General features: G+C 25.7%; 6 protein-coding genes across 6 annotated transcripts; 5 read left to right on the plus strand and 1 right to left on the minus strand.

Annotated features, from left to right (window-relative positions):
• Positions 1 to 362: 362 nt before the first annotated feature.
• On the plus strand, positions 363 to 5234 carry PmUG01_14043300 (conserved Plasmodium protein, unknown function; the record flags this gene model as incomplete). The annotated part of the gene is given in 3 exon segments (XM_029007996.1): positions 363 to 3675; positions 3842 to 4419; positions 4434 to 5234. 3 exon segments carry the CDS (start codon positions 363 to 365, stop codon positions 5232 to 5234), a joined length of 4692 nt encoding a protein of 1563 aa, XP_028864330.1.
• A 1696-nt stretch (positions 5235 to 6930) lies between these two features.
• Positions 6931 to 7146, plus strand: PmUG01_14043400 (conserved Plasmodium protein, unknown function; the record flags this gene model as incomplete). Its single annotated transcript, XM_029007997.1, has 1 exon — positions 6931 to 7146. The coding sequence occupies one exon, from the start codon at positions 6931 to 6933 to the stop codon at positions 7144 to 7146; it is 216 nt and encodes a 71-aa protein (XP_028864331.1).
• Positions 7147 to 8170: 1024 nt separating this feature from the next.
• Positions 8171 to 8857, minus strand: PmUG01_14043500 (RNA-binding protein (U1 snRNP-like), putative; the record flags this gene model as incomplete). The annotated part of the gene is made up of 1 exon (XM_029007998.1): positions 8171 to 8857. One exon carries the CDS (start codon positions 8855 to 8857, stop codon positions 8171 to 8173), a length of 687 nt encoding a protein of 228 aa, XP_028864332.1.
• A 2435-nt stretch (positions 8858 to 11292) lies between these two features.
• PmUG01_14043600 (ubiquitin-conjugating enzyme, putative) lies at positions 11293 to 12119 on the plus strand (the record flags this gene model as incomplete). The annotated part of the gene is made up of 2 exons (XM_029008000.1): positions 11293 to 11443; positions 11776 to 12119. 2 exons carry the CDS (start codon positions 11293 to 11295, stop codon positions 12117 to 12119), a joined length of 495 nt encoding a protein of 164 aa, XP_028864333.1.
• A 3511-nt stretch (positions 12120 to 15630) lies between these two features.
• Positions 15631 to 19011, plus strand: PmUG01_14043700 (RNA-binding protein, putative; the record flags this gene model as incomplete). Its single annotated transcript, XM_029008001.1, has 1 exon — positions 15631 to 19011. The coding sequence occupies one exon, from the start codon at positions 15631 to 15633 to the stop codon at positions 19009 to 19011; it is 3381 nt and encodes a 1126-aa protein (XP_028864334.1).
• A 4028-nt stretch (positions 19012 to 23039) lies between these two features.
• PmUG01_14043800 (karyopherin alpha, putative) lies at positions 23040 to 24680 on the plus strand (the record flags this gene model as incomplete). The annotated part of the gene is made up of 1 exon (XM_029008002.1): positions 23040 to 24680. One exon carries the CDS (start codon positions 23040 to 23042, stop codon positions 24678 to 24680), a length of 1641 nt encoding a protein of 546 aa, XP_028864335.1.
• Between the last annotated feature and the right edge of the window lie 1921 nt (positions 24681 to 26601).

A 26601-nucleotide genomic window follows, 5' to 3' on the forward strand; every position in this document is an offset into this window, starting at 1 on the left:
GTACATATTATTGCGCAAAAGTGTAAATAGGTACATATTATTGCGCAAAAGTGTAAATAGGTACATATTATTGCGCAAAAGTGTAAATAGGTACATATTATTGCGCAAAAGTGTAAATATGTGCATGTTCATGCGCAAAATTGTGTAAAGATGTAATATGTGCACGCAAATATATATATATATATATGTAAATATACACACATAAATGCATATAAATGCCCATATATATATGTTCGCACACATTTATATGCTTGTGAACGCTTGCCCCTGTGGTAGAACCACAAAAAGCCGAGTAGCAGTTAGCACCTGGGTTGTCCATCTTGTGAAAAAATTATACATATGACGCATGAGAAGAAGGTAAAATGAGCATATTTTGTGATGAACCTTATTTCATTGATGGTAGTAAAGATTTTGAATGTCCTGAGGCATGCCCCTTTATCAGCTATAACGATGTGTGGAAGTGTATAGGTATATGTACAACTAAGGAAAGATGTTCTTTGTACAATCCTATACTAAATTATGCAGATGAAGAAACAAAAAAGTGTTTGCCTTGCTTAATATCCGGATGTATAATGTGTATTCGAAGTGGAGTAAAACAATCTTCTAAATTTTTTTTAAATATTACAGAAAATTTACCTAATATATGTCTAGAATGTATGAAAGGATATAAATTATCAAAAGATGGAAGAAAATGTATATTAGTATATGAAGAAGTGATTATTATAAGTTGTAATATTTTTCTTTTGTTAATATTCCTTCTTCTCTTATTCTTTGGTATATATTTTTATAAAAATACAAATAAGATAAATTTTTTATTATTAAAATTAGCTTATCAACATAGAACTTTATCAAAATTTAGAAATAACAAAATACATGGTAATCCATTATATCCTTTAAGTATACAAGTATCGAAGACAGATATTGGTGGTGTAGGACTTATGCTATATTTTAGGTTTATTACATTTTTGAGTTTTCTTTCCATCCTTTTTATCTTAACTACTTTGTTCGAAGTTTATTTACCTTTCAGTGAACTTATACAATCATACCGAAATATTGAATCAACAAAATCTTTTGAAAATTGTTCATATTTAAAAAAATATATATACCGTAATATTTCTCGCCTAATAGATATTAGAAGTTTAGATTGGATGAAATTAGATATGTTTAATATGGTAACACGCTTTAAAGAATATGCTATCATAATTTGTTTTATACGATACATTATATGTATGATAATCACATTTGTGTTTATATATAAACAAAAACTTTTTGCACACTTTGAGATTAACAATTCTTCAAATATGCGGGACTTTGCTCTTTCCATATCGGATCTACCTAGTCATATTTCTGAACAAGAAATAAAATTTTTTTTTGAAAAACTAATAAATAAAAAAATCGTAGGTATTTCATGGTGTCATCACTTTTATCATGAAAAAGAAAAAGTTTTCAATTTGATTGATGAACAAATCGAGTGGGAGGATTTCAAAATGAAAGTTAAGAGGAACTACCACGAGTGGAAGGCAGAAAATGGGGCGAGTCTTTTCTTCCCCAGCGTCGACCCGGGGTGTGTAAGCGGAGAAAGTGGAGGAAGCGATATGAGTGGCAGCAGTGGAAGCGTAAGCATCAGCGAACAGATTCACGATAAAATATTATCCAACAGTAAAAACCTGATCCACGAATATCATCCTGTAATGGGAGAAGAACAAGGTTTAGGTCCAGAAGCTCCCCTTCTACCAAGAAAGGGCGTTTCTTACCAAAATTATAGGCAGCATAAATTTCTCAGCACAAGTTTAAGTAGCACAAAAAGGCGCACAAAGATTGCTAGTGGGGGCAGAATACGCAAAGTAGTAGTGCAAACTGGTGAAGAAAAAATTTCTAGTGTTAGGTGGAAGGAGGAGGTGTGCAACGGGGGCGGTGTTAACAAAGGACGTTATAGCAACGGCGGTACGAGCAGCTGTAGCAGTGGTAGCAATGCTAGAATCGAGAACGGCAAGCGTACGGGCAGGGGGTCCCTTATAAAAATTGATACATGGCCATACCCTAAAACGACCAAACAAACCTATTTAGAAAAAGCAAATAGTCAAAGAAAATTCAAAATTGAAGATCGTGCTCTCAAAGAAATGTCAAGTAAAATAATGGAATTATGTTCAATGAGAGAAAGCATTTCAGAAAATTCGAAAAATAAATATAGAAAATGTTTAAAGAAAAAGAAATATGTTCCACTTTTTATATCAAATGAAGAAAGCCTTTTTTTAAAAAAAGATATAACAAATGATATAAAATTTATACATAACTTAAAACGTTGTGGTAATGCTTTTGTAATATTTAATCATGTGAACGATTTAAATGAAGCCTATGATTTAATAAATAAATACAAAATGGAAAAGATGAATAAAAAAGGTTCTTGTAATATTTCCTTTTTATATAACCTGTTTAAAAAGATATTTTCTACAAATAAGATAAGAAGGACGTGTACTTATCCGTACGATTTACTATTACCCCAGTTGTATTCTCACCCACAAAACAGATTAAATGGGACCGAAAATTTTGCGCATACCAGAGGGGTCGTACATGCACGCGCATATGCGGATGAGACGGAAGTAGAACGGAAAAATGGACAAAATGAATATGCAAATGTCGAAGATAAATCTTCAAATGTACGAGATAAATCAGTATACATGAGCGATATGCCATCCTACGCAGGGAACAAATCAGCAAATGTGATATCCGATTTCTTGACCAAATTTCATATTAATGAAAACACATTTGTGGTGGAAAAGTACGATGTCGAACCGACAGATATACACTGGCAAAATATACCAGACTATAAACTAGAAATAATAATTGTAAAAATAGCCATATCTATAATTTTCCTTTTTTTTATAATTATTATATGTAGCATAATTTTTTATGGGCCATATGCTATATTCGCCCTTCATCATGCCAGTATTATGGAAAAACCAAAAAGACATGAAGTATTATTTAACGTTATTATATCACTTGTATTAGGTATATTTATAGGATTAGGAAATTTTCTTGTAACATTTTTAACAACATTGTTTGGTAGTTTTATGAAATTTGCCAAGAAACAATCTACAGATGCATTTATATTTTATGTTAATAGTATTTTTCAAATATTTCATTTTTTACTGAACGTGTTAATAACACATTTAAGTAATTCTGGAGGAGATAATAAAATAAGATCTTTTTTTTCTAGTCAATTATTTAATCATTTAAAAAAGAATAATATTATTTTAGGAGAAGAATATTCCTTAGGTCGATCATTAAATTATAATATTTTGCCATTAATTTCTTTATTTCCAACTATCTTTTCTATTTTTGGCATGTACATTTTACCCTTTATATATAAATCAATACAAATATTATTTTGTTCAAATACTAGTATAAAAAAAGCAGAACAGCTTATTCAATGTCCTCCGTGCAATTTACACTACAGATATAGTGAAATTGTACTCAGTTTTACTTCTACTTTGCTATTATTTTTTTTTACGCACGATAAGTATAGCACTTCTTTTACCTTTTTAATTCTTTTTTTATCATATCTATTCATTAAATATAGAGATACCTATTTATTTCTTCGAGAAACGAAAGTTACCTACTACCACAGCACTTTTCTCTTCGATGCGGTTATGATATTTTGGTCTATTCCGACTGGTCAGCATGAACGAGTTTATATATGCCCAGTTAGCAGTGCATCGTGTGTAAACATACAACTACACACTAGGCGTATATGAAGTTTAACACTGTTCATTTTTTTTATTTTTTTTTTATTTTTTACTCTTTCATGTAAAAATATATATGATCAATTTTATCTTTGTAGGAATCCTTGCAGTACTACCATTTTACTGGGCCTGGAGAACATACAGCATAAACCTGTTAATTCTTCCCCTAATCGTTCTTTGTCATACTGTAATATATTTTTTATTTTATAATCTTATAAATACTGCTGTAGATGAAACAAAAAAAGCAAGTTCCACAAACTACAAAAGCCTTTCCAAAGTTAAGGCTTATAATTGGTTCAACACAAACCCCATACATGTGCTTAAGCAATATTTAAAAGAAAAAGATGAAGATTACAGTTTTTCAAATTATTCTCAAAAAAAGGAAAATAAAATAATTAACATGTTTTTACCGTTTACCAATTTTGAGAAGGACAAAAATGTAACAGAAGGGAGTGACAATCGAAGCAAGAAAAGGAGTAGAAGCAGAAACAGAGAAAGGAATAGAAGCCGAATCAGAAACAAAAGTCGAAATAGTAATAAAAACAAAAAGAAAATTTTTTTTCTGGATTCAATTAAAAGTGTCTTTTTTAACGATAACACAAAAAACAACTATGAAAAACTTGATTCTAATTACGAAAAAGATAGAAAGCAAAATATAAAAAGTACAGAAAAAAAAAAAAAAAAAAAAAAAAAAAATTACGTGACAATAATGTAACTAATGAAAAGACTACAGAGAACATTAAAATATGGGGCACTTCGTATCAGAACAATAATTCTAATTATAGTCATACTAAACATAATTATTATGCTGAGAGAGGCGAAGAAGCGTATGCTTGTAAGCGGGAAGACAGTTATAATTATGACGATGTGTTTGAGCAATATATGGGAAGTGACTACGAAAAAAAAAACAAGAACGAACACGCCACATGGAAGAATGAAGATGTATGTAAAAAATACATGAAAAATGACTGTACAGAAAATAAAAATGAAAAAAATGGAAAAAATCGTCAATATTCATCAAATGATTTTTGTGTAATAAAAATGGACAAGAAAAAGTTCAAAAAGAGGTCTTTAATTCCTAAGTTGTCCACATTTTCCAGAAAAAAAATAATAGTACGTGAAGAAAATATACAACATACATCACACACAAGCATGAGTGAAAATAAACAAAAAGAAAATAGAAAAACAAAAGACAAACATGAGCTGAATGAGCTGAAAAAGATAATAAAAGTAACAAAAGAAGAAGAATATAGTAATGATAAAGAAAAAGGAGAAAAAAGACATAGTTCAAAGAAGAATAAGAACAAAAAAAAAAAAAAGAAAGAATTAATTTACTACGAAATTGGTAAAGAATACCTACAAGGAGCGCAATTCGCGCACTATACGAATGACTACAATGAGCTGTATGACTTTATTCATAGAATTTATATTTCTTTATCCTCCAAGGCATATAGTATTAAGGCTTTTCCTTACTTAAAAAGGAGTCATTAAATCGCAGTAACTGTTTTCTCACGGGGAAGAAGTGTACTATCCATCTCATTTGTTGTTTTTGCATTTTTTTTTTTTTTTTTTATTGTCTTTCTGGCAAAATATATGAATGTGAATGGGTGTATCGTTCGTATGTTTTGTTCCTTATTTCTATGTTTTTGTTTCATTTATTTTTTATTTTTTATCATTTAATTTATATCCGCTTATATTTTATTAGTATTTTTTTTTTTTTTCCCACCTATTTTGTTATTGTTTTTTCCCCCATTTATTATGTTCATTTTTTTTTTTCATTTTATTTTGATTCATTTTGAATTATTTTTTTTTATTCCTCATAGCCTTGGCTCGGCTGAAACTTTTCAAAATTTCTTTTTCATTCTATTTGTTACATTTTTACTAATAAAATGAGCTGTTTTCGTCATCGCGTATTTCTTAGAGTTGTTTTTATTTTATTTTAAATATATTTTGAATTTATTTTCATTTTGAATTTATTTTCATTTTGAATTTATTTTCATTTTGAATTTATTTTCATTTTGAATTTATTTTCATTTTGAATTTATTTTCATTTTGAATTTATTTGCTTTTTCAATTTATTTGCTTTTTCAATTTATTTGTATTTTCAATTTATTTGTATTTTCAATTTATTTGCATTTTCAATTTATCTTTTATTCATTCTTAATATATTTTTTTAATATATTTTTTTAATATATTTTCACTTTATAATCATTTTATTACTAAATTTTTTAATAATTTGAGCAACGAACATTTTTGAGGGAAACTAAAATAGTATAGGAAAAATTATTTTATTTTACAAATTTCTTTGTTATCGTTATTTTCTTGTCGTTTATTACTCTTTTTTTTTTATAAAAAAAATAATATTGTAGTCAAGAATGTCATTAACGTCATTTTAAATGTAACACTGATGTAGTGCAGTTGTGCATTAAAATAAACACTTCATAATTTGAACGTAATTTAACGAATTTGAAGCTGGACCAATTTGAAGCTGGACCAATTTGAAGCTGGACCAATTTGAAGCTGGACCAATTTGAAGCTGGACCAATTTGAAGCTGGACCAATTTGAAGCTGGACCAATTTGAAGCTGGACCAATTTGAAGCTGGACCAATTTGAAGCTGGACCAATTTGAAGCTGAACCAATTTGAAGCTGAACAAAGTTTAGTGCTTTTCATTGTTATTAAAAAAAATAAGAAAATGTAATTTTACAAAGTTGGAAAATATATATATTACCATATTAAATTTTATTTTTAATATTCATTTCTAATAATTTGAATGAATTCTTTTTTACCCTTTTTATTTAAATTATTAATTAATACGATTCTATATTAACTATTCTTAAGGGAATATTTTTTCTCTCTCTTTTTTTTTTTTTTTAGTTATACGTATATCACTTAACTTTCTCGTTTTAAAAAAAAAAAAAAAGAAAATACAGATGATTTTCCTTTTTTTAATTGCTTTGTATCTTCTTACATTAATTATCGAAGTTTTTTTTATTTTCAAATTTTAGTGAGTGTTAATTTGTTTTTTCATACACCGCAAATATAAGCAGATATAAAGATATATATATATATATATATATACATATATATATATACATATTGTTTACACACTCAAATACCTGAATATATACATACACATTTAGAGTCTATTCCCATATTTTAACGGAAGACAGGAAAAAAAAAAAAAATGACGCGAGGAAACCAAAGGGAAGTTGACAGAATTAGATCTTTAAAAAGAAATGATAAAGCAAAACAAAATAGTACAGTGAAGGAAGCTTCAAAAAATTTAAATGTTATTTGTAAATTATGTAGACACACATTTATGTGTACAGTCAATCAATCCATTTTGAAAGAACATCATGAAAAGAAGCATTCAAAACATGCATATGAAGACTGCTTTTAATATAAATTTCATCTCCTTTTTTTTTCCGTTACCCCTCCTCTGTTACTTATTGTAAGGCACTTTTTTTAATTAATACGTTGATATATACTCATGAATTTTCCGACTTTTCAAATATGCATATAGACAACAATACTGACATGCACAAAACACATATATATTGCATATACGGAGGCTTATAAACGCCTAATGTAGTTAATTTCAATAAATAGTTCTTGGACATATTTATAAATATCTGTGTAGAACATTTTTTTTCAAGAATATACACATATGTTCATACATAATTATGATGACCCTTATTCCTTTTTTTTTTTTTTTAAGTATTAAGTGATATTATGTTATATGAAATTAAATTTATTGGAATTAATGCAATGTTATGAAAGTTGGAAAAAAAAAAAGAACTTAAAAAATTTTTAGTTTTTATTAAATAACCATTAAAATGATTAATAAAAAAAATGGAAGCAAATAAACTATATCATTTGCATGTGTATTTCGAAATAAATACATATGCGTGCATCCTTTTTATTAGGACATGTATTATATTGCACGTAGTCAAAAGCATACATATCAAAGAGAAAAGTAAATAACAGTGCCCGAAGCGTTAAACGAGATCGGGAAATATAAAAATGAATAAAACAACAAAGTTAACATATAAACTACGGCAACCACACATTATATACGCACATATGCGTACCCTTATACATATATATATATATATGTTGTGTGTATGTGGGCGAAATTACCATGCGTACGAATATACATTTGCACATGTTGATTTTATTTAATTCTCAGGTTTCCTCTACACTGTCTTATTTTTTTACCGAAAAAAAAAAAAAAAAGGAGTGTTCACATTTTATATACAATCAAAAAAAAAATATATTTAAGCCCACAACCAATGGGAGATCCTATTTGTCATTGCTGTTATATTTGCGTCATATATGTTACATTATTTGATATATTCCCATTTTTTTCTACTTTTGTGTTTCCGTTTGTATATGCGCTTGATATTGTACTCATATCTCTTATTCTAATCCCGCTCAATATGCATGTTATCTTTTTCACAAGACCTCGCCTCATTTACATTTGATGCATTAACATTTACAGTGCTTAAATCAGCACTCATGGGATTATTATCTAAAATGAGATTCAAATTATTATTTTTATTATCATTATACCTATGTGAATTTGTTAAGTCATTACCATTGTTTTTCTTTATGGCATCTGAACCTATTACCTCATTTAACAAACTATTTTTATTATCATAATTATTAATTTTATTTTTTGCATTTACGGTATTAGGTGATGGACCATAAGTATTCGCGTATTTATTATTCGAATTTGAATAATACTTATTACTACTACCTGGTGGATGATACCCTGCCCTTGAGTATTTATTATTAGGCATATTTAATCGGTATGAATTTCCACCTCTCATGGAGTGTGGGAAATTCTTAATTTGGTTATGTTTCATATACATATTATAATTACCATGCATAAAATTATTCATCATTGGATTTCCCAAAGCATTGTTATATGGTCTGTTACCTAAGAAACCTAAAAAGTTTTGAGGAGTAATCCCTTCTTCTCTTAACAAATTTTGAAAATATTCTATTTTTGCACTAATGTGTTTCCTTCCTTGAATATGTTGTCTTCTACCTACGGGGGAACTGTGTGTTAGATATATATCACAATACTCACAGTAGTACTTCGGCATTTTTTCTTAATATGGAAGGAAACAAATATACCAGCCCTATGGATGATGTCGTACCAATGTGTACAATTTCTGCCTTTTTATATATATATATATATATGTATAAACATATATATGTGTATACATATGTATACATATGTATATATATATTTATTAAATTACTGATTTGTTAATTTATTTATTTACTCCCTTATTTTTGCTTACGTAGCAAATTGAGGGGGAAAAAAAAATTCTTTTTCGAAAAATTAACGCTCATAAAGAGCCTTAACACTTCTTATTATTGCATCTCTACGATATTTTGAGTAACACTCAATTTACATATATTTGCTCATATATCTGTACGTATACATGCACATTTATAACCAGTCTAACATAAAAAATTTTCGTTAACTTTAGCTATATGTATGTGAATATGTATGTAATAAAGGTATATCTTTCATTCTTTTTAAAACACAAAAATTTTTATTTCATAAAAATGAACGGAAATAACCTTAACCAATATTAGTATACATAATGTACATGCCAAAAAAATATACATACATTATTACGTAAATTAAATTTACAAAAATGTGTAAGTACTGGAATAAAAAAATAAAGCCAGTAAATATGCACAATTTTTTTTCTTTATATCACAAAATGAAATACGTACATAATACAAATAAATAAATAAATATATATATATATATATATATATATATGTATCAAACACGTACATGATACATATGTATAAAAACAACTGTTCCTTTAACTATCAAGCAAAATTATTCTTCCTCAACTGCAGTTTTCGGTATTTTTAAGGGCTTAAAAATTTTTCTTTTTATATTCAACATACCATATGTAAAATAGATCATACGTATATACATAATGAATATGTAACATATTACAATTCAATTAACGAATTCCACGAAAAAAAGCAATTTAAATAAAAGGCACATTATAATAACCAAAAAAAAAAAAAAATTAAATAAACAAATAAGCAAATAAATAAGAGTGCTGCGAAAAAGCAAATAAATAAATGTAAGTGTTGGAAAAAGCAAATAAATAAATGTAAGTGTTGGAAAAAGCAAATAAATAAATTTAAGTGTTGGAAAAAAGCAAATAATACAATAAATGAGAGGGAAAAAATTAAATTCCAAAATAAGCTACAAAAATAAAAACAGAAAAATTATCAATAACGAGATATAAAAATGTAAACATAATTTTTAAGAAAAAATAAAAATTTTAAACGAAAAACAAATAATTTGTTACATGTTTTATATGACACAAAAATATATATAGTATATATATATATAGATAGATACAGATATATAAGGCTAAAATTTATATGAATTAAAAAAACAATTTTTTTTTTTTTATATGTTACTTAAATGTATTCATATATATTTAAACACAAATATACATATATAATACAAACATATACATATATATATGTATGTTCATTAGTAGTATATTAAAAATAAAACAAAAAATATATATGCATTGTATGTTTTTAAATAAGAAAAATACAAACATTTCTTATTTTTTAACTTTTTTTAAAGTGTTATCAGAAATGCTATAACGAATTTGCACTGATTATATTTTTCACATATTAGCGGTATAAAATTTGGTAATAAAGACACAGAAAAGAAGATACAGAAACAAAGATAATGCAAAACAAATACTACAAAAAAATAATGCAAAACAAATACTACAAAAAAATAATGCAAAACAAATACTACAAAAAAATAATGCAAAACAAATACTACAAAAAAATAATGCAAAACAAATACTACAAAAAAATAATGCAAAACAAATACTACAAAAAAATAATGCAAAACAAGTAGTACAAAAAAATAATGCATAGCACATATTACAAATAAGATACTGCAAAAAAGATAATACAACATAGATATCATAACAAAGATATAGAAATATAAGAAGCCACATTTTTATATTTTTTCCAACAGTTATTCCTAGTTAATAAACATATAACTTTACATACTGCTTTTTAGAATGTTTTTGCGTAAAATAAATATATAGCTTATATATATATATATATATATACATACATACATCTATGTTTGCATGTATGTTCGCCATTATGTAATTGCTTTTTACCCACTTTTTATGCTTTCATAAGGAATAAAATTGCCACAGTATAGCCATTTAGAATACTGATATTTTTTTAGTTTTTATACGTATAAATTTTAACATATTTGTATATTTTGGAAATTATATTATTATATAGTTTTAGCTTACTTTTATATAGAGAATTGTTTTTGATTCACGTATTCTTGTATATATAGGAAAGGTTCATTACAAATTTATAGTTTCCTAGAAATAGCGATTTGCTAATTATTTATCAATTATGAATATGAACATATATTCACTGTATATGTGCATGTACCTTTTCATATATTACAGTATTTTTGTTATCTTTTACACATTCAAGTAAGAAAATGTCGAATTTGGCAAAAAAAAGGTTGATACGAGATTTCAGAAAACTTCAAGTAGATTCACCATATGGGGTTAGCGGGTCTCCTATAGGGAACGACATAATGAAATGGAGGGCTGTTATTTTTGGACCGGCTGATACCCCGTGGGAGGGAGGTAATTTTATAAAAAGGAGTACATATTATGTTGAAGAAATGCGCCAAATGTAGTGAATACATTGATATACATGTCGTTATACATATGGGTATATATATATATTTATATATATATGTGTGTATATACCGCATGTGCAATAAATATATGGAATTGTAAATGCCAAGATTTATATTTTGTTCAAGGAGATTGTTTTAATTAGCAAAAAAATTGTCATCGTCTGAGGCAATAAAAATGGTTTTTCCATAGTTTTCTTTAAATTTTTTATTTTTATTTTTATTTTTATTTTTATTTTTATATTTTTTTTTTTTTTTTTTTTTGCCTTACCCATGCAGGCACATTTCAGTTAGAACTTTTATTTGGGAATGAGTACCCAAACAAACCACCAAAAGTAAAATTTTTAACGAAAATGTTTCATCCGAATATATACATGGATGGAAATATATGTATCGATATTCTTCAAAAACACTGGAGTCCTATTTATGATATTTCCGCAATTTTAACTTCAATTCAATCGTTGTTGAGTGACCCTAACCCTAACAGTCCAGCTAACCAAGAAGCTGCCCTTTTATTTGTTGAAAATAGAATTGAATACAACCGAAGGATTAAAAACTGTGTTAAGGAATCTTTTAACTTTATTGAGCATAAAGTTCAAGAAGAGGAAAATAATAAAGCATAAAGGAAAAATAAAAAATAAAAATAAATAATAAATTAATAAATGGATAAATATATATATATATATATATATATATATATATATATATATATATTAATTTATTAAGCATTAATAGATAAATATTTTTTAATTTTTATCTTGTGATAATTTGTAAAAGTAACAGGGCGTAACGAGAAAAAAGGCAGCATTATAGCTTGTCATATATTTTAATGGGGTTATCAGTATGAGCATACGTTCTATGCTTTACATCAGCATTTGCTCTACCATTAAGTTATCTTATCGTTGTTGCTTACATTAGCGTACAGTTATTGTATATACATACATAACAAGAAGACAAAAATATGCAACCCATAATTATTAGTAATTATAAAGAGGGAGTTAATATAAGATACATATACGTATGCACATATATATATATATATATATATGTTCGATGAAGTCAAAGTTTTAACAGATCGCACATTTGTCATTTATTTGAACTAGCATTTTTTGATGATTTAAAATTTTTTTTTTTTTTTTTTTTGCGCACATTCATATAATTAGCATAGTATGCTTTTTTAAAAAGTTGTATTTTATTGTGAATATTTTTTCACCTTTCTACGTTCATATAATTCCAGACGCACTGGAAAACTACCATACATATGTGTATACACATTTATTTATATGTACACATTTATGTTTGCACGTTTAATTATGTTTTTACAAATTTGTTTGTGTTACTGAAAGAAAGAAAGAAAAAATTTTTTTGATGGCTAGAGGTTGCTAAAACATGATGAAATGATGACAAAATAATAAGGTGTGAAGACAGAGATAGCTACGTAAGGAAAAAGGAAAATACATTTCCAACCATATAATTAAAAGAAAAAATTATATCATTTTTTTTTTTTTTTTTTGTTCACTTATAATTAATTTTACGATTTTTCAGTTCTTTACGTAAAAAATTGATAATTTGTTTTATGAACAATTCTGAAATATCCATGAAATGCTTATTTTATCATTTCATTATATATAGTGTCGTTATTGTTTTCGAATGCCCCCCACTAAACGTTAAAATTTTTTGTTTTCAATTTTTTAATTATGTAAATTATATATACACATGTAGCACTTCATGTGTATATATTTATACATATATAGGCATATGATTATTTTTATTTGTTTTGTTCTTTTTTTCGTGAACACGCCATTTATTAAGGGGGCATAATTGCTCGAATATTAAAAACTTTTGCATATATTATTCGTCAGATATATACCCACATACACGTATACAAACATGAACATACAAATGCACGAGCAACACATGCACACGTGAATACATACATATGTTTACATATTTCAACGCACATTACAAGCTCTCTTTATTTGTTACTATATATGAACTTATCCATTTTTAATATTACGCAATAAAAAAGTATTATTTTAATTATTAATTGTCTATGGGATATTGTACGTACATTTTTTTCTCTTTCACTAGAGTTTCATAATACGATAAGTAAATATTGAGTAAAGTTATACGATATAAAGAGAAGAGTAATATTCGTAAATATATAGGGCAAAAATATGCGTACGGCTAATAAGTAGTTAACATTTTTAAAATAATTTTTTTTTTTTCGTATTGTAAAAATAACATATTTTTCTAGAATATTATAATATATATATATATATATATATATATATATATATACGTATGTATATATATAGCATTTATACATTCTTTTTTTTTTTTTTTTTCCTACCATTTTAGGCTATATAATCTATACTCTTAAGCAAAACCTCTTCACCAACAACTTTTGTTCTTGTTTTGAACTAACAAAGATTAAACTAATAATAAATAAAATAAACTATTTTAAATTCTTTTTTTTTTATGCCTTTTTTACAGTTATATGGTAAAAGCATAGACCTGCTGAACATTAGAAAAAATATTCAAAAGTAATAACACTAACACCTACACTCAAAAGTAATATCACTAACACTAACACTTACACTCAAAAGTAATATCACTAGCACTAACACCTACACTCAAAAGTAATATCACTAACACTAACACTTATACTCAAAAGTAATAACATTCAAAAAGTTTAAAAAAATTTATATAAATATATGTGCATATATATAAGATAAGCATATAAATATATAATACATAATTGTAGATATAGTATACGTATTCAAATATATATATGTACGTACGTATGTGAATTCACTGTCCTTATATTTGATGAACACCCCAAGAATTAAAATATTAAGTTGATACCCACCTAAATAAAAATATTCATATTTCTTGTGCCATTCCCATATAAAATTAAAAGGAATAAATCATTAACACTGTAAAACCCTATAGCGTTAAATAATAAAAGGCTATAAAATTAAAAAAAAAAAATAAACCTTCAGTTGTAATAATATATATATATATATTAAATTATATATAATATGGGAATATAATAAATGCTGAAAAGTATAAAATAGCAAGCATGTTACAGTGTATATCCCTGTATATATAGTACCAGTTCCGTTAAAAAAAAATGAAAAAAAAAAAAAAAACTATTGAATGAAATGCATTGAAATGATGCCAGGTGAAATGGTAGTGTACGCAAAATAAATGAACTATATGAAAAAATATTTGTTCATAAAATACATTTGTAAACCATATAATAATTCATGCCCATATTTTAGAACTTCATATACATATATATATATATATATATGTGAATATATTTTTTGTACTTATGTATATTCAAACCCTTTATATGCGAATACAAAGAAAAAAATTAAAACAGTTACACTACTATTTTTAAAAGAAAAAAAAAAAAAAAAAAAGAAAGTCCTTTTGTAGCTTATTAAAATATTTGCTTTATATATTGTTACTTTTTAATACAAAAAAAAAAAAAAAAAAAGTTTGGAAACTTTCTCTCTTTTAAGTATTCACATACATATTTATGTAGCATATATGAGATACCCCATTTTTAAAATATACGCGTTATAACTTAACTTTTTCTTATTTTACATTATTATCACATTAGTAAATTATATATTATTACTGTTTTATTACTGCTTCATTATCGTACTATTGTCGTTCTATATATATATTCTTCAAGTAATACATTTTTTAGGAATTATATTCAGTATAATACTTAAAATATTAACATTTGTAAAAAACCAGAATGTTCATTTTGGTAATTTTCAAAAAAATATAAGCTTATGTGCATATTTTTAAAAAGGAAATTAAAAAAAGAAATACATATACATATACATATACATATACATATACATATACATATACATATACATATACATATACATATACATATACATATACATATACATATACATATACATATACATATACATATACATATACATATACATATACATATACATATACATATACATATACATATACATATACATATACATATACATATACATATACAAATACATATACATATACATATACATATACATATATATATATATATATATATATATATATGTACATTATCTTCTGCTTTTTTGAAAAGATATGTTTTCTTTTGGTTTAATAAAAAAAAAAAATAAGGAGGAGCAAGCGGAGGAAGAAAAAGCAGAACAGCAAATTAAGGAAAATGAAGTTGAAGATAATGATAATAAGGGAAATTCCGATAATGAAAAAAGCAGAGCAGTAGATGAAAAGGATAAGAACAATGAAAAAGAAAAAGAAAAACAAAATGATAAAGAGGATGATAAACATGATGAGGATAAGAAAATAGATAGCAGCAAATCGAAAAGCAAGAGACCAAGAAAAACAATAAGGAAAACGAAAAGAGGACAAAAGGAGGAGGAAGAAGAGAAGGAAGAAAAGGAAGAAAAGGAAGAAAAGGGGGAGAAGAAAGAGAAGGAGAATATAGATGAAAAGAAAGAGAAGGATGAAAAGGAAGTGGAAAATGAAAAAGATCAGAAAGATAAAAAGGATGAAAAGGAAATGAGTGAAATGAGGAAAATGAAGGAAGAAAAGGAATTGAGGGATGAGAAAGATGAAGAGGAGGAAAAGAAAGGTAAAAGAGAACCAAAAAGCAAACAGGGAAGGAAAGGTAAGAAAGTTATAAACGATGAAAAGGAAGAAGACGAGGTGAACAAGGTCAATGAGGAAAATGTTGCTAATGAGGTCAGTGACGCTAATGAGGCTAATCAGGATAATGAGGCTAATCAGGAGGACAAGGAGGAATTCCAAATGAGGGAGGAAATAAAAACCACAGAAGAATTAAAAGATAAAGACGCAAAGGCAAGCGCTCTTACCTTAGAAATTTTAGGAGATATTCCTGATGCTGATTTAAAACCACCAGAAAACATTTTATTTGTTTGTAAACTAAACCCAGTAACCGAAGAAGAAGACTTAAAGACCATATTCTCCAGATTTGGTCCCATTATATCGTGTAATATTGTGAAAGATAAAGTTACGAAGAATTCATTACAGTATGCTTTTATAGAATTTGAAAAAAAGGAAGACTGTTTAAATGCTTACTTTGAAATGGACAATGTAATTATTGATGATAGAAGAATACATGTTGATTTTTGTCAGTCTTTGTCGAAATATAAAGGAGATATGTCAAACTGGAGCATCAAAAACGCTTCCCTCCTTAACACTATTAAGAGTAAGAAGCTAACTTTGGTAGATGCAAAAAACAAAGGTGGTAGTAATGAAAGCAATAACAATAAAAGTAATAATAATGGCAGTGATAACAGAGGAAGTGATAACAAAGAGGAAGAAGAGGAGGACAGCATAAGAGTTTTCAAGTACGAAAGTGACGATAATATCAGGGAATACGAAATAACATCTAAAAAAGGTGAAAAAGATCGAAGCAATAATGACAAGTTTGAAAATTCAAACAGAAGAAATCAGGTTACAGCATACAACAAAGATAGTTATAAAAATTATCCAAATCAACAATACTATAGAAGAAATCCATATAATTACAAATACAATAATAATTACAATACAGTTTCATCTAAAAACTATTTTTATCAAAAAAATTTTAATTATTATGATAAGTATAAATATTATAATAAAAGTAACATACGAAGAAACAGTATTATTAACAAAAGGAATTATTCGCCAAAAGATTTGGGTTACAGAAATGGTGATTTTAGAAGGTATAGTAAGCATAGAAGACATCCTAGCAATTCTTCTGTTAGTATAGAAAGAAAAAGAAATACAAACAAAGATTCGAGAAACAGTGGACATAAAATGTTGAGCAAGTCACTTGAAAATTATCGAAACACGCATACGAAGGAAGATATAAAAGATAAGCATCATAGAGACTACTCCAAAGATTATGCAAAAAAAGATGATGAGTACTCGGATATAAAAGATAGGAAAAAAATGAAGGAAAAAGGAGATGACGAAAGGGTAGATCGTGATGATAGTTATGATAATAGAAAATATGACAATGAAAAGGATGGAGGGGATGATGTGGATGTAGATGTAGAACGTCATTCAAGTTATAATTACAAAGTGCAAGTTAAACCAAAAAAAACAAATAAAGCATCATCTAATTCAGCTTATAGTGGTAGTAGAGATGGAGATAAAACCTACAACAATAAAAGAGATAATAATAAAAACTATTATGATAAAAAAAGGAAGTATAACGATGAATACAACAAAAGAGGTGATAATAAAGATTACTATGGTACTAATTACTACAAAGAAAAAGATCAATATAGTAAAAAACAAAAAAGATATCCTAGTAGACATGATGATTATTGTGAGGAGGATAGATATAAAAAGTATTATCCTAAATATTATGACAAGAATGAGAAAAAATATTACGCAAAAGATGAAAGAAAATATGATTATAAAAACTATTATGATGAAAAAACATACTATGATGCAGATAGAAAATCGTATAAATATAAAAATGAGGAGTATAAAAAGTATAATAATAATAATAGTAATTATAATAATTATTATAATAAGGAACATTCATATGATAATTATAGCGAAGAAAGAAAAGGAAAATATAGGAGGTCTGAATCGTATGAATACAAAGACGATAAAAGAAAATACAGTAATAAAAATGATGACTATTATAGCAAATATAAAGACGAAAGAACAAAATATAATAACAAATATAACACATACAACATTCACAGTTCCAAAAATTATAGTAATAATTATAATAGTAATAATAAGGACTCCAAACCTTACGGTATTGTGTATAAGGATGAAAAGAGTTACTATAAAAAATATAAGGAAAAAAGGTATGATAAAGATGGATATGATGATCATGATGATTATGATGATCGGTATGATCGCTATGATCGTTATAAGCGGGATACTCGGAAATTATCAAGAAATTATTATAAGAAAGATGACAAAAAAGTGTATGATAATTATAAGAGTTACCATAAAACGTCCTATTATGATGATAAAGATGGGAAAATACGACGAAAGGACGATTACAAATATGATGAAGAGTATAGAGATAAATATAATAAATCATATGAAGGAAAAAATAAAATGAGTAGTAGAGAACGTATAAATGATAAAAAGAGTTACAATTATTCCTCCTATAAAAAAGGAAAATATTCAGATTCAAAAAGAGAAGTGGATTATAGCAAGTCGAGTAATGTACGATCTGATAAAAAAAATAAAGATTCAAAAAAATATAGATCCAAATCCGCTTCTGATTTAAGTAATAAGAGCTCCAGTAAATACATCTCGAAGAATAAAAAACAAAAAAATGAAAAATATACAGTAAGGGACAAAAAAAAAGAAAAGAAAAAGAAAAATTATAATCATGATGAAGATTCTGATAAATATAATGATTCATTTAGTAATTCAAATGATTCTTATTCCAGCAAAAAAGTTGGCAAAAAAAATTCTTATGCAATAAAAATTGAATCAGCTAACTCATCCTATTCATAAAAACAGATCTGGATAATAGGGGATATTAAATTTACCCACTCCCTTTTCTACTTCTTCAGATACCCAAATTGTGTAACAAGGCGTAATCATTTTCCATGGACCTTTTGCGTAGCGAATATTTTTAATATTGTTGACATTTGAATGTGGCTGGGTGTGTATATGTATTGTGCATGTTTGCATGTTTATATGTATATTTATTTGTTTGTTTAAATTTGTTTGTGCACAAGATAGAATAAAAATAGAGAAATAAGCAACGAATGATAAACGACGAATAATATGCAAATAACAATAATCAACTCTTAATAAACACGACTAGACAAATAAATAATAAATCTGTTTTTATTCCATAAAGAAATTTTTTTTTTTTTTTGGACAAATGTGGAACAGTTTGTATTTAAAAAAATATAATCATCATTTTGGAACGAGCAAATATACACAAAAATATATATGTTTATTATTCCTTCATTTTAATTGACTTTAAATGACAAATACACAGAAATAGTTTTTTTAATTTTGTTACTATTCTGTATGAATTCTCACAAAATGATTTTTATAAAAATTATTTGCACATTTTTAAGAATATGTTATGTCTTTGTAAAAATCGGATTTACATAGTTATAAAATTTTTATTTAAAAAAAAATTAAACAATTCTCAACCTATTGTTATGATTTAATATGAAAAGGGAATAAAACGATATAAATTTTTATTTATAGCATTAGAAGGAAAATTAGTGTATCTGTGTGATTTGGAAATATAAAATAAAAAAATAAAAAAAATAATAAAAAAAAAAATTAAAAAATAAAAAAATAAATAAATAAAAAAATAAAAAAAACAATAAAGTTAGTACTTTTTATATGAGCATACACACTCTAAAGCAAATCCGTCGCGTTAGTATATATTCCCCATTTTGGTGGGAAATTATTCTTTTTTTACTTTTCCATATCTTTTCAACACTTTCAAGTTATTTTTTCTTTCATTTATTTCAGGTATTAAATAGATTATTCCTATTTCCGTTTTTCATTTTTTTAATATGAATTTATTGCTATTTGTTTAAGAACGGTTAAAAGGTGTAGAACTTATGGGTAATATATATAAAAAAAAATATACCAAAAAAATGATATGCTCATATTTTCAACTATGTATTTTAAAAAAAACGTTCATGTTTTACAAACTATTATAACATATGAAAAAAGGTATGTACAAAAGCATTTATTTTATTTATTTTTTTTTAACTGCTATTTTCACGGAATTTCGTCTTAAAATAAAATTGTCATTTTTATATATATACTTCTTCTTTGATATATATCCTTAAACTTTAATAATGTAAATAACATCATAAAAAATTTTTTAAATGTGTACCTGTTACCAATTTATATTTTTGGCACAGATACATGCAAAATCAAACTCATATTAATACGGAATTTACCCATGTACTCCTACATATATATACATATATATATACACACTTATACATATACCTTTTTACGACTAAAATAGAGCGGTAAAACTTCGTAACACTTGATCTGTTACTATTGGTGCCATTCATAAATAATATTAGATTTGCTTTCATTAGTTGCTTGCACTTCTCATATGAAGTATATTAATAAAGGCTCATTTAGTACCTTTAAAAATTAACGACATATAAATACATGTACATTCATCAGACAAATTGGACAGTGTATATAATTCACAATATTTATATAACCCTTAACATATAGTTACCCACATAAATAATTATGTACATTTTCCCAAATCATCCTTACATTAAGCCTTCTCATGTTGTAACAAGTTTTAAAAATATATAATTTTTTTTTTTTCTTATTTTTATAATTGTGCTCATTTATAAATACATATATATATATATATATATACAAATACATTACAACTATGTAATTGTTTGAAAAGGAAATATTAAAGTTGATGTTTTAAACAAGTTCTTTATCCCTCCATTTATGTCAAATTTTATAACTATTTGCTATAATACAAAATTAAAAAAAAAAAAAAAAAAAAAAAGGTCTGTAATATAAAGAAAAAATAAATTAAACGAAAAGCCGATATACTAAACATATTTATACTTAATAAAATACGGATGACAAAAAAAAATGTGCTGAACTTACACAAAATAATTCATACTAAAATGTTATTCTTAAATAAGCCTTAAATTTTAAATCTTAATTTTGAAATAAATAAAATTTACTGTTCTGTCATTAACATCAATTGAGATTTACTGTAAGACCCAAAAAAGGAAAAGAAAATATAATTTTATGTTTATTTTATTTTATTTCTTTTATTTTTATTAATTTTTATTAAATTTTATTAAATTTTGTTTAATTTAATTTTACTTAATTTTGTTTAATTTCATGTAAAAATAACACAGAAGAGTAATCACTATTATTTAAAAAAAAATAAAAAAGGAAACACAATAAGAAAAAATATATACTATATTTTAAAAGAAAAAATGGTATTTATTTTTTCCTTTTTCGAAATATTTTTTCATAAATTTGTATGCGTAAATATGCAAGAATTAAAAAAGAAAAAAAAAAATTGGATATATACCCACTAGCAACTTAAAAAAAATTTCCTGTAATTCATAAAATTTGGTAGAAATTTTTTTTTATAAAAGTTCTTAATAGAAAGATGAATTTTATACATATATATATGTATATATACACATACATATATACATATATATACATATATATACATATATATAAATATATATATATATATTTATATATAATATACAATGTATATTAATATTTATACTTGAGGCAACTCTCATTATATATCCAAAAAAGAAAAACACACTAAAATGTACATGCATACATACATACGTATAATACATTCATACATATGGATTGCAGTACATATATTATGATGTACGTATGTATGTATGAATTATGTTGTACATCGAACAAGGTATAAATGTATTAGCACGAAATGGGTATATCGGTAAAGTATGTATATGTTGAAATGTAACGTAATACATATTAGTATATCGGCGTAACAGCGTATCTTTATATGTCGGCATAAATATATATCTATAATATGTAGTACTGCAACATAAAACGAACATATATACGTATATTGTACGAACATATATACGTATATTGTACGAACATATATACGTATATTGTACGAATATATGTACATATATTTGTAGGTGTATTTGTACGCATGTTTGTACGTATAATTGTACGCATATTTGTACGTATAATTGTACGCATATTTGTACGTATAATTGTACGCATATATGTACGTATACTTGTACGCATATTTGTGCCCATATTTGTATGCATATTTGTGCCCATATTTGTACTAATGTATGTACGTATATTTTTATGTGTATTTGCAAGTATAAATATGTATGTAATAATAAATGTATTCGTACGAACTACGAGATACGTGTAAACAGGCATATATACATGAGGATACATTTTTTAAATAAAAGGAGTATATATAATATTTTTTTCATTGTGCATTTATTTACTATTAAATCTTATACTTTTTTTCATGTAATTTTGTTCCTTCTTTGTTCCCATTTTTTTTTTTTTTTTTTATCTATTTCCTTTTTTTCACTCTTATTTTTTATTCCCTTTTTTTTATTCCCTTTTTTTTATTCCCTTTTTTTTATTCCCATTTTTTTTATTCCCTTTTTTTTATTCCCTTTTTTTTATTCCCTTTTTTATATTCCCTTTTTTTTATTCCCTTTTTTTTATTCCCTTTTTTTTATTCCCTTTTTTATACCCTTTTTTTATATCCTTTTTTTATTCTCATTTTTTAATTTCATTTTTTATTCTCATTTTTTATTCCCATTTTTTATTCTCATTTTTTATTCCCATTTTTTATTCCCATTTTTATTGCCTTTTTTTATTGCCGTTTTTCATACCCTTTTTTATACCCTTTTTTTCATTTCCTCTTTTTTATTCCTTTTTTTTTCCTTACTTTTTTTCTTTTTTTCCTTTTCCCCCTTCATACTTCCGCTTCCCCACCCTCATCCTCTTTTTTTTTTTAAGTAAAACTGAGAATGGATAGGAGAATTGAGGCAAGGAGAAAAGAATTTAAGAAGAATAGTGATGATACGAGGAGAAAAAGGGAGGATTTGGTGGTACAGATAAGAAAACAACAAAGAGAATGTCAATTAGAAAGTAAAAGAGCAATGATAATGGCAAATATAGGTTTTGAAGAAAATTCTTCATATAATACAACAAATTATATAAAAACAAATCAAAGTTATTCAACAAATGATTCATTATATAACACATCTTCAAATAATAGTTCAAATACGTTAGAAATGTTAAAAAAAATACCATCCTTAGCTATAGGTGTAAGATCATCCGAATTTGTAACTCAGTTAAATAGTACAAGAGAATTAAGAAAATTATTATCTATAGAAAAGGGTCCTCCAATACAAGAAGTAATTAATTCAGGAGTAGTACCATATATAGTTGAGTTTTTAAAGTATGATGATAAAACCGATTTACAATTTGAAGCTGCATGGGTGTTAACAAATATTGCCTCAGGTTCACAAGAACAAACAAAAGTAGTTATTGATAATAATGCTGTACCTCATCTTGTTAGGTTATTAAATAGTGAAAAAGAAGATGTTTGTGAACAAGCTGTTTGGGCTTTAGGTAATATTGCAGGAGATTCAGCTGAATGTAGAGAATATGTATTAAATCAAAATTCTTTACCATTGTTATTAAAAATTTTAAGAACAAGTCATAAAAGAACATTAATAAGAAATGCAGCGTGGACTTTATCTAATTTATGTAGAGGTAAACCAGCACCAAAATTTGAAATAGTTTCAAAAGCTTTACCAACTCTAGCTGCATTAATTTATAATGATGATGAAGAAATATTAACAGATTCATGTTGGACTCTTTCTTACTTATCTGATGGATCTAATGAAAATATTAATGCTGTTTTAGATGCAGGAGTGGCAGAACGAGTGGTTGAATTATTAAGTCACTGTTCATTTTTAGTTCAAACACCTGCATTAAGGACAGTTGGAAATATTGTTACTGGAGATGATTTACAAACAGATGTTGTTGTTAAATTAGGTGCAGTTCAAAAATTATCTTGCTTACTTAATTCTTCAAAAAAAAGTATTAAAAAGGAGGCCTGTTGGGCTTTATCAAATATTACTGCTGGAAATATTTCACAAATACAAGCCGTAATAGATAATAATGTTATACCGCAACTTATAAATATTTTATTGAAAGAAGATTTTGAAGTAAGAAAAGAAGCTGCATGGGCCATATCAAATGCATCCTCAGGGGGATCAGAATCACAAATTGAATATCTAGTAGAATGTGGAGCTATACATTCCTTATCCAACCTATTAGATGTAGAGGATGCCAATATTATTTCTGTAACATTAGAAGGGTTAGAAAATATTTTAGAAATGGGAGAAAATAAAAAATTGAGGGATAATCTTCCATCTAACCCATATGTACACATGTTTGAAGAATGTGATAGTGTACATAAAATTGATGCATTACAAGATAGAAAAGTTGATAATATATGTAATAAGGCATGGAAAATATTGTATAAGTACTTCCCTTTTATTATTAATAATGAAATAAATAATGCGCAGGTATCCCTAAATAACGTTTTTGCAAACAGCGATGACGCTGTTTTAAATAAAGATTTTACATTTGATTAAGGGAAACAGGAAAAAGTGGAATTGGAACGTCCATCGTGCACGCATTTCTTCGTGCACATGCGAATATAAGTGGATACACATAAATAAATGCATACATATGAACATATACATATATATATATATATATATATATATATATAAGTGTGTGTATGCGTGTGTACATATGTATATTTATTTTCACATACATTTATGCGAGAATTAAGAGCAGTGTTAAGGTGTGAGGGTAAGTATATGTACACATATAATATGCAGGCATTCAAATATACTTACCAGCATGCACATATATATGGAATTTTATATATCCATATAATAAAATAGGTAAACACGTAACTTGAGTGGAATATAGGAAAACTTTTTTTTTAAAAGAAGAAATCTTATGAAATATATATTAGTGTATCTATTATTTCACGTATTTATCCATATATTTATGCATTTATTCATCCGTTCATATATTAATTTATTCATTTATTCATCTATTCATTCATCTATTAATTATTCATCTATTCTCTCACGCTCCTATTCATTCATTCAATATCTATTCACTTATTTTCACATTTATTTTCACATTCATTTTCACATTCATTTTCACATTCGTTTTCCGCCTTTTTTTGAAATCCTTTTGAATATTTATATTCGTAATATAACAAGAGTGTGCATGCACCGATTTGCGTATACATATATATACGTATATGTACATGCCTATATTTTTACTGCATTTTTTTTATGGTTTTAAAAAATTTTATATATTACAAGTTATAATATTATATTAAAACTTGAAACACTAAAAGATTCATACCTAATGTTTATGAAATATTAGTGACCAGACAAGTATTTATATAAATAAATTTAAGAATAATTTGTAGAAAAATAAATTATCAAACTAAACAGGGAACATATTCTGTACAGTGGGTATACGTATATATAAAAATACACACTTCGATTAAATTTGTTACTGATTTTTCCTGATACAATATTTTAATTTTTTTTTTTTTTTTTCCTACACACTCTATATAATCAAATAACAACTCCGTCTTTTCATTGATATCTGTACTCAATTTCAGTAAGACGTGGCGCTTGCTCCTTAAGTAAGATCTCATATTTATTGAGAAAAATGCGAAATGTATTGAGGTATAAAAAGAAAAAAAAAAAAAAAAAGTTACTTGGTTTTTTGTTTTTTTCTTTTCAAATGTATATAGTACAGAGGTTTAAAAAAAATTCATGTCGATTTATTTATTTTTCAGACGCAATTACAACAGAAAATTCTATATGAAAAAAAAAAAAAAATTGAGGAGAAAAATAAAATAGTGAGAGATTCTTCCTTTTGAAAAAAGTTGTTGAACATGTTCATGTTCTTTCTTGAAATTATATTTTTAAAATTATATTTTTTTTTTTTTCTTCACTCCATAATAACATAATACCTGTTTTCCCTATATTTTTCATTTATTTTTTAGAGGTTCACCTAAAGACATACACATTAATTTGCTTTTTCTACTCAATATATGTTTTAACATAGTATGTACGAACACCCATATATTTATGCAGCAGAACGACTCAAAAAAAAAAAAAAAAAAATTTTTAACATAAAATTATGCCAAGTAACACTTATTAGTTATTACTTTTTCTTAAAATGTTTATCGTAATTTTTTTGTCGTGGAATGTTTTATTTTTAGACTTTATATATTTACACAAATAGATATGCTCAATAAACAACTTTGATCTTTTTTTCCGCATCTTTAAAAAAAAATAAAAATAAAGCCACGTGAAAAGATCTTTTCTATTTTTTATAATTTTCTCCCCTTATCAGATGGTGCATGCAAAAAAAATAGGGTTAGTTGAACTTTTAAAATGGACAAAAAAATGATTATTTTATTTTTACACATGTTTAAATTAAAGTAAAAATTACAATTAAAATTAAAACCAT

This window comes from Plasmodium malariae (assembly GCF_900090045.1).
Source record: "Plasmodium malariae genome assembly, chromosome: 14".
NCBI classification, from domain to species: Eukaryota; Apicomplexa; class Aconoidasida; order Haemosporida; family Plasmodiidae; genus Plasmodium; species Plasmodium malariae.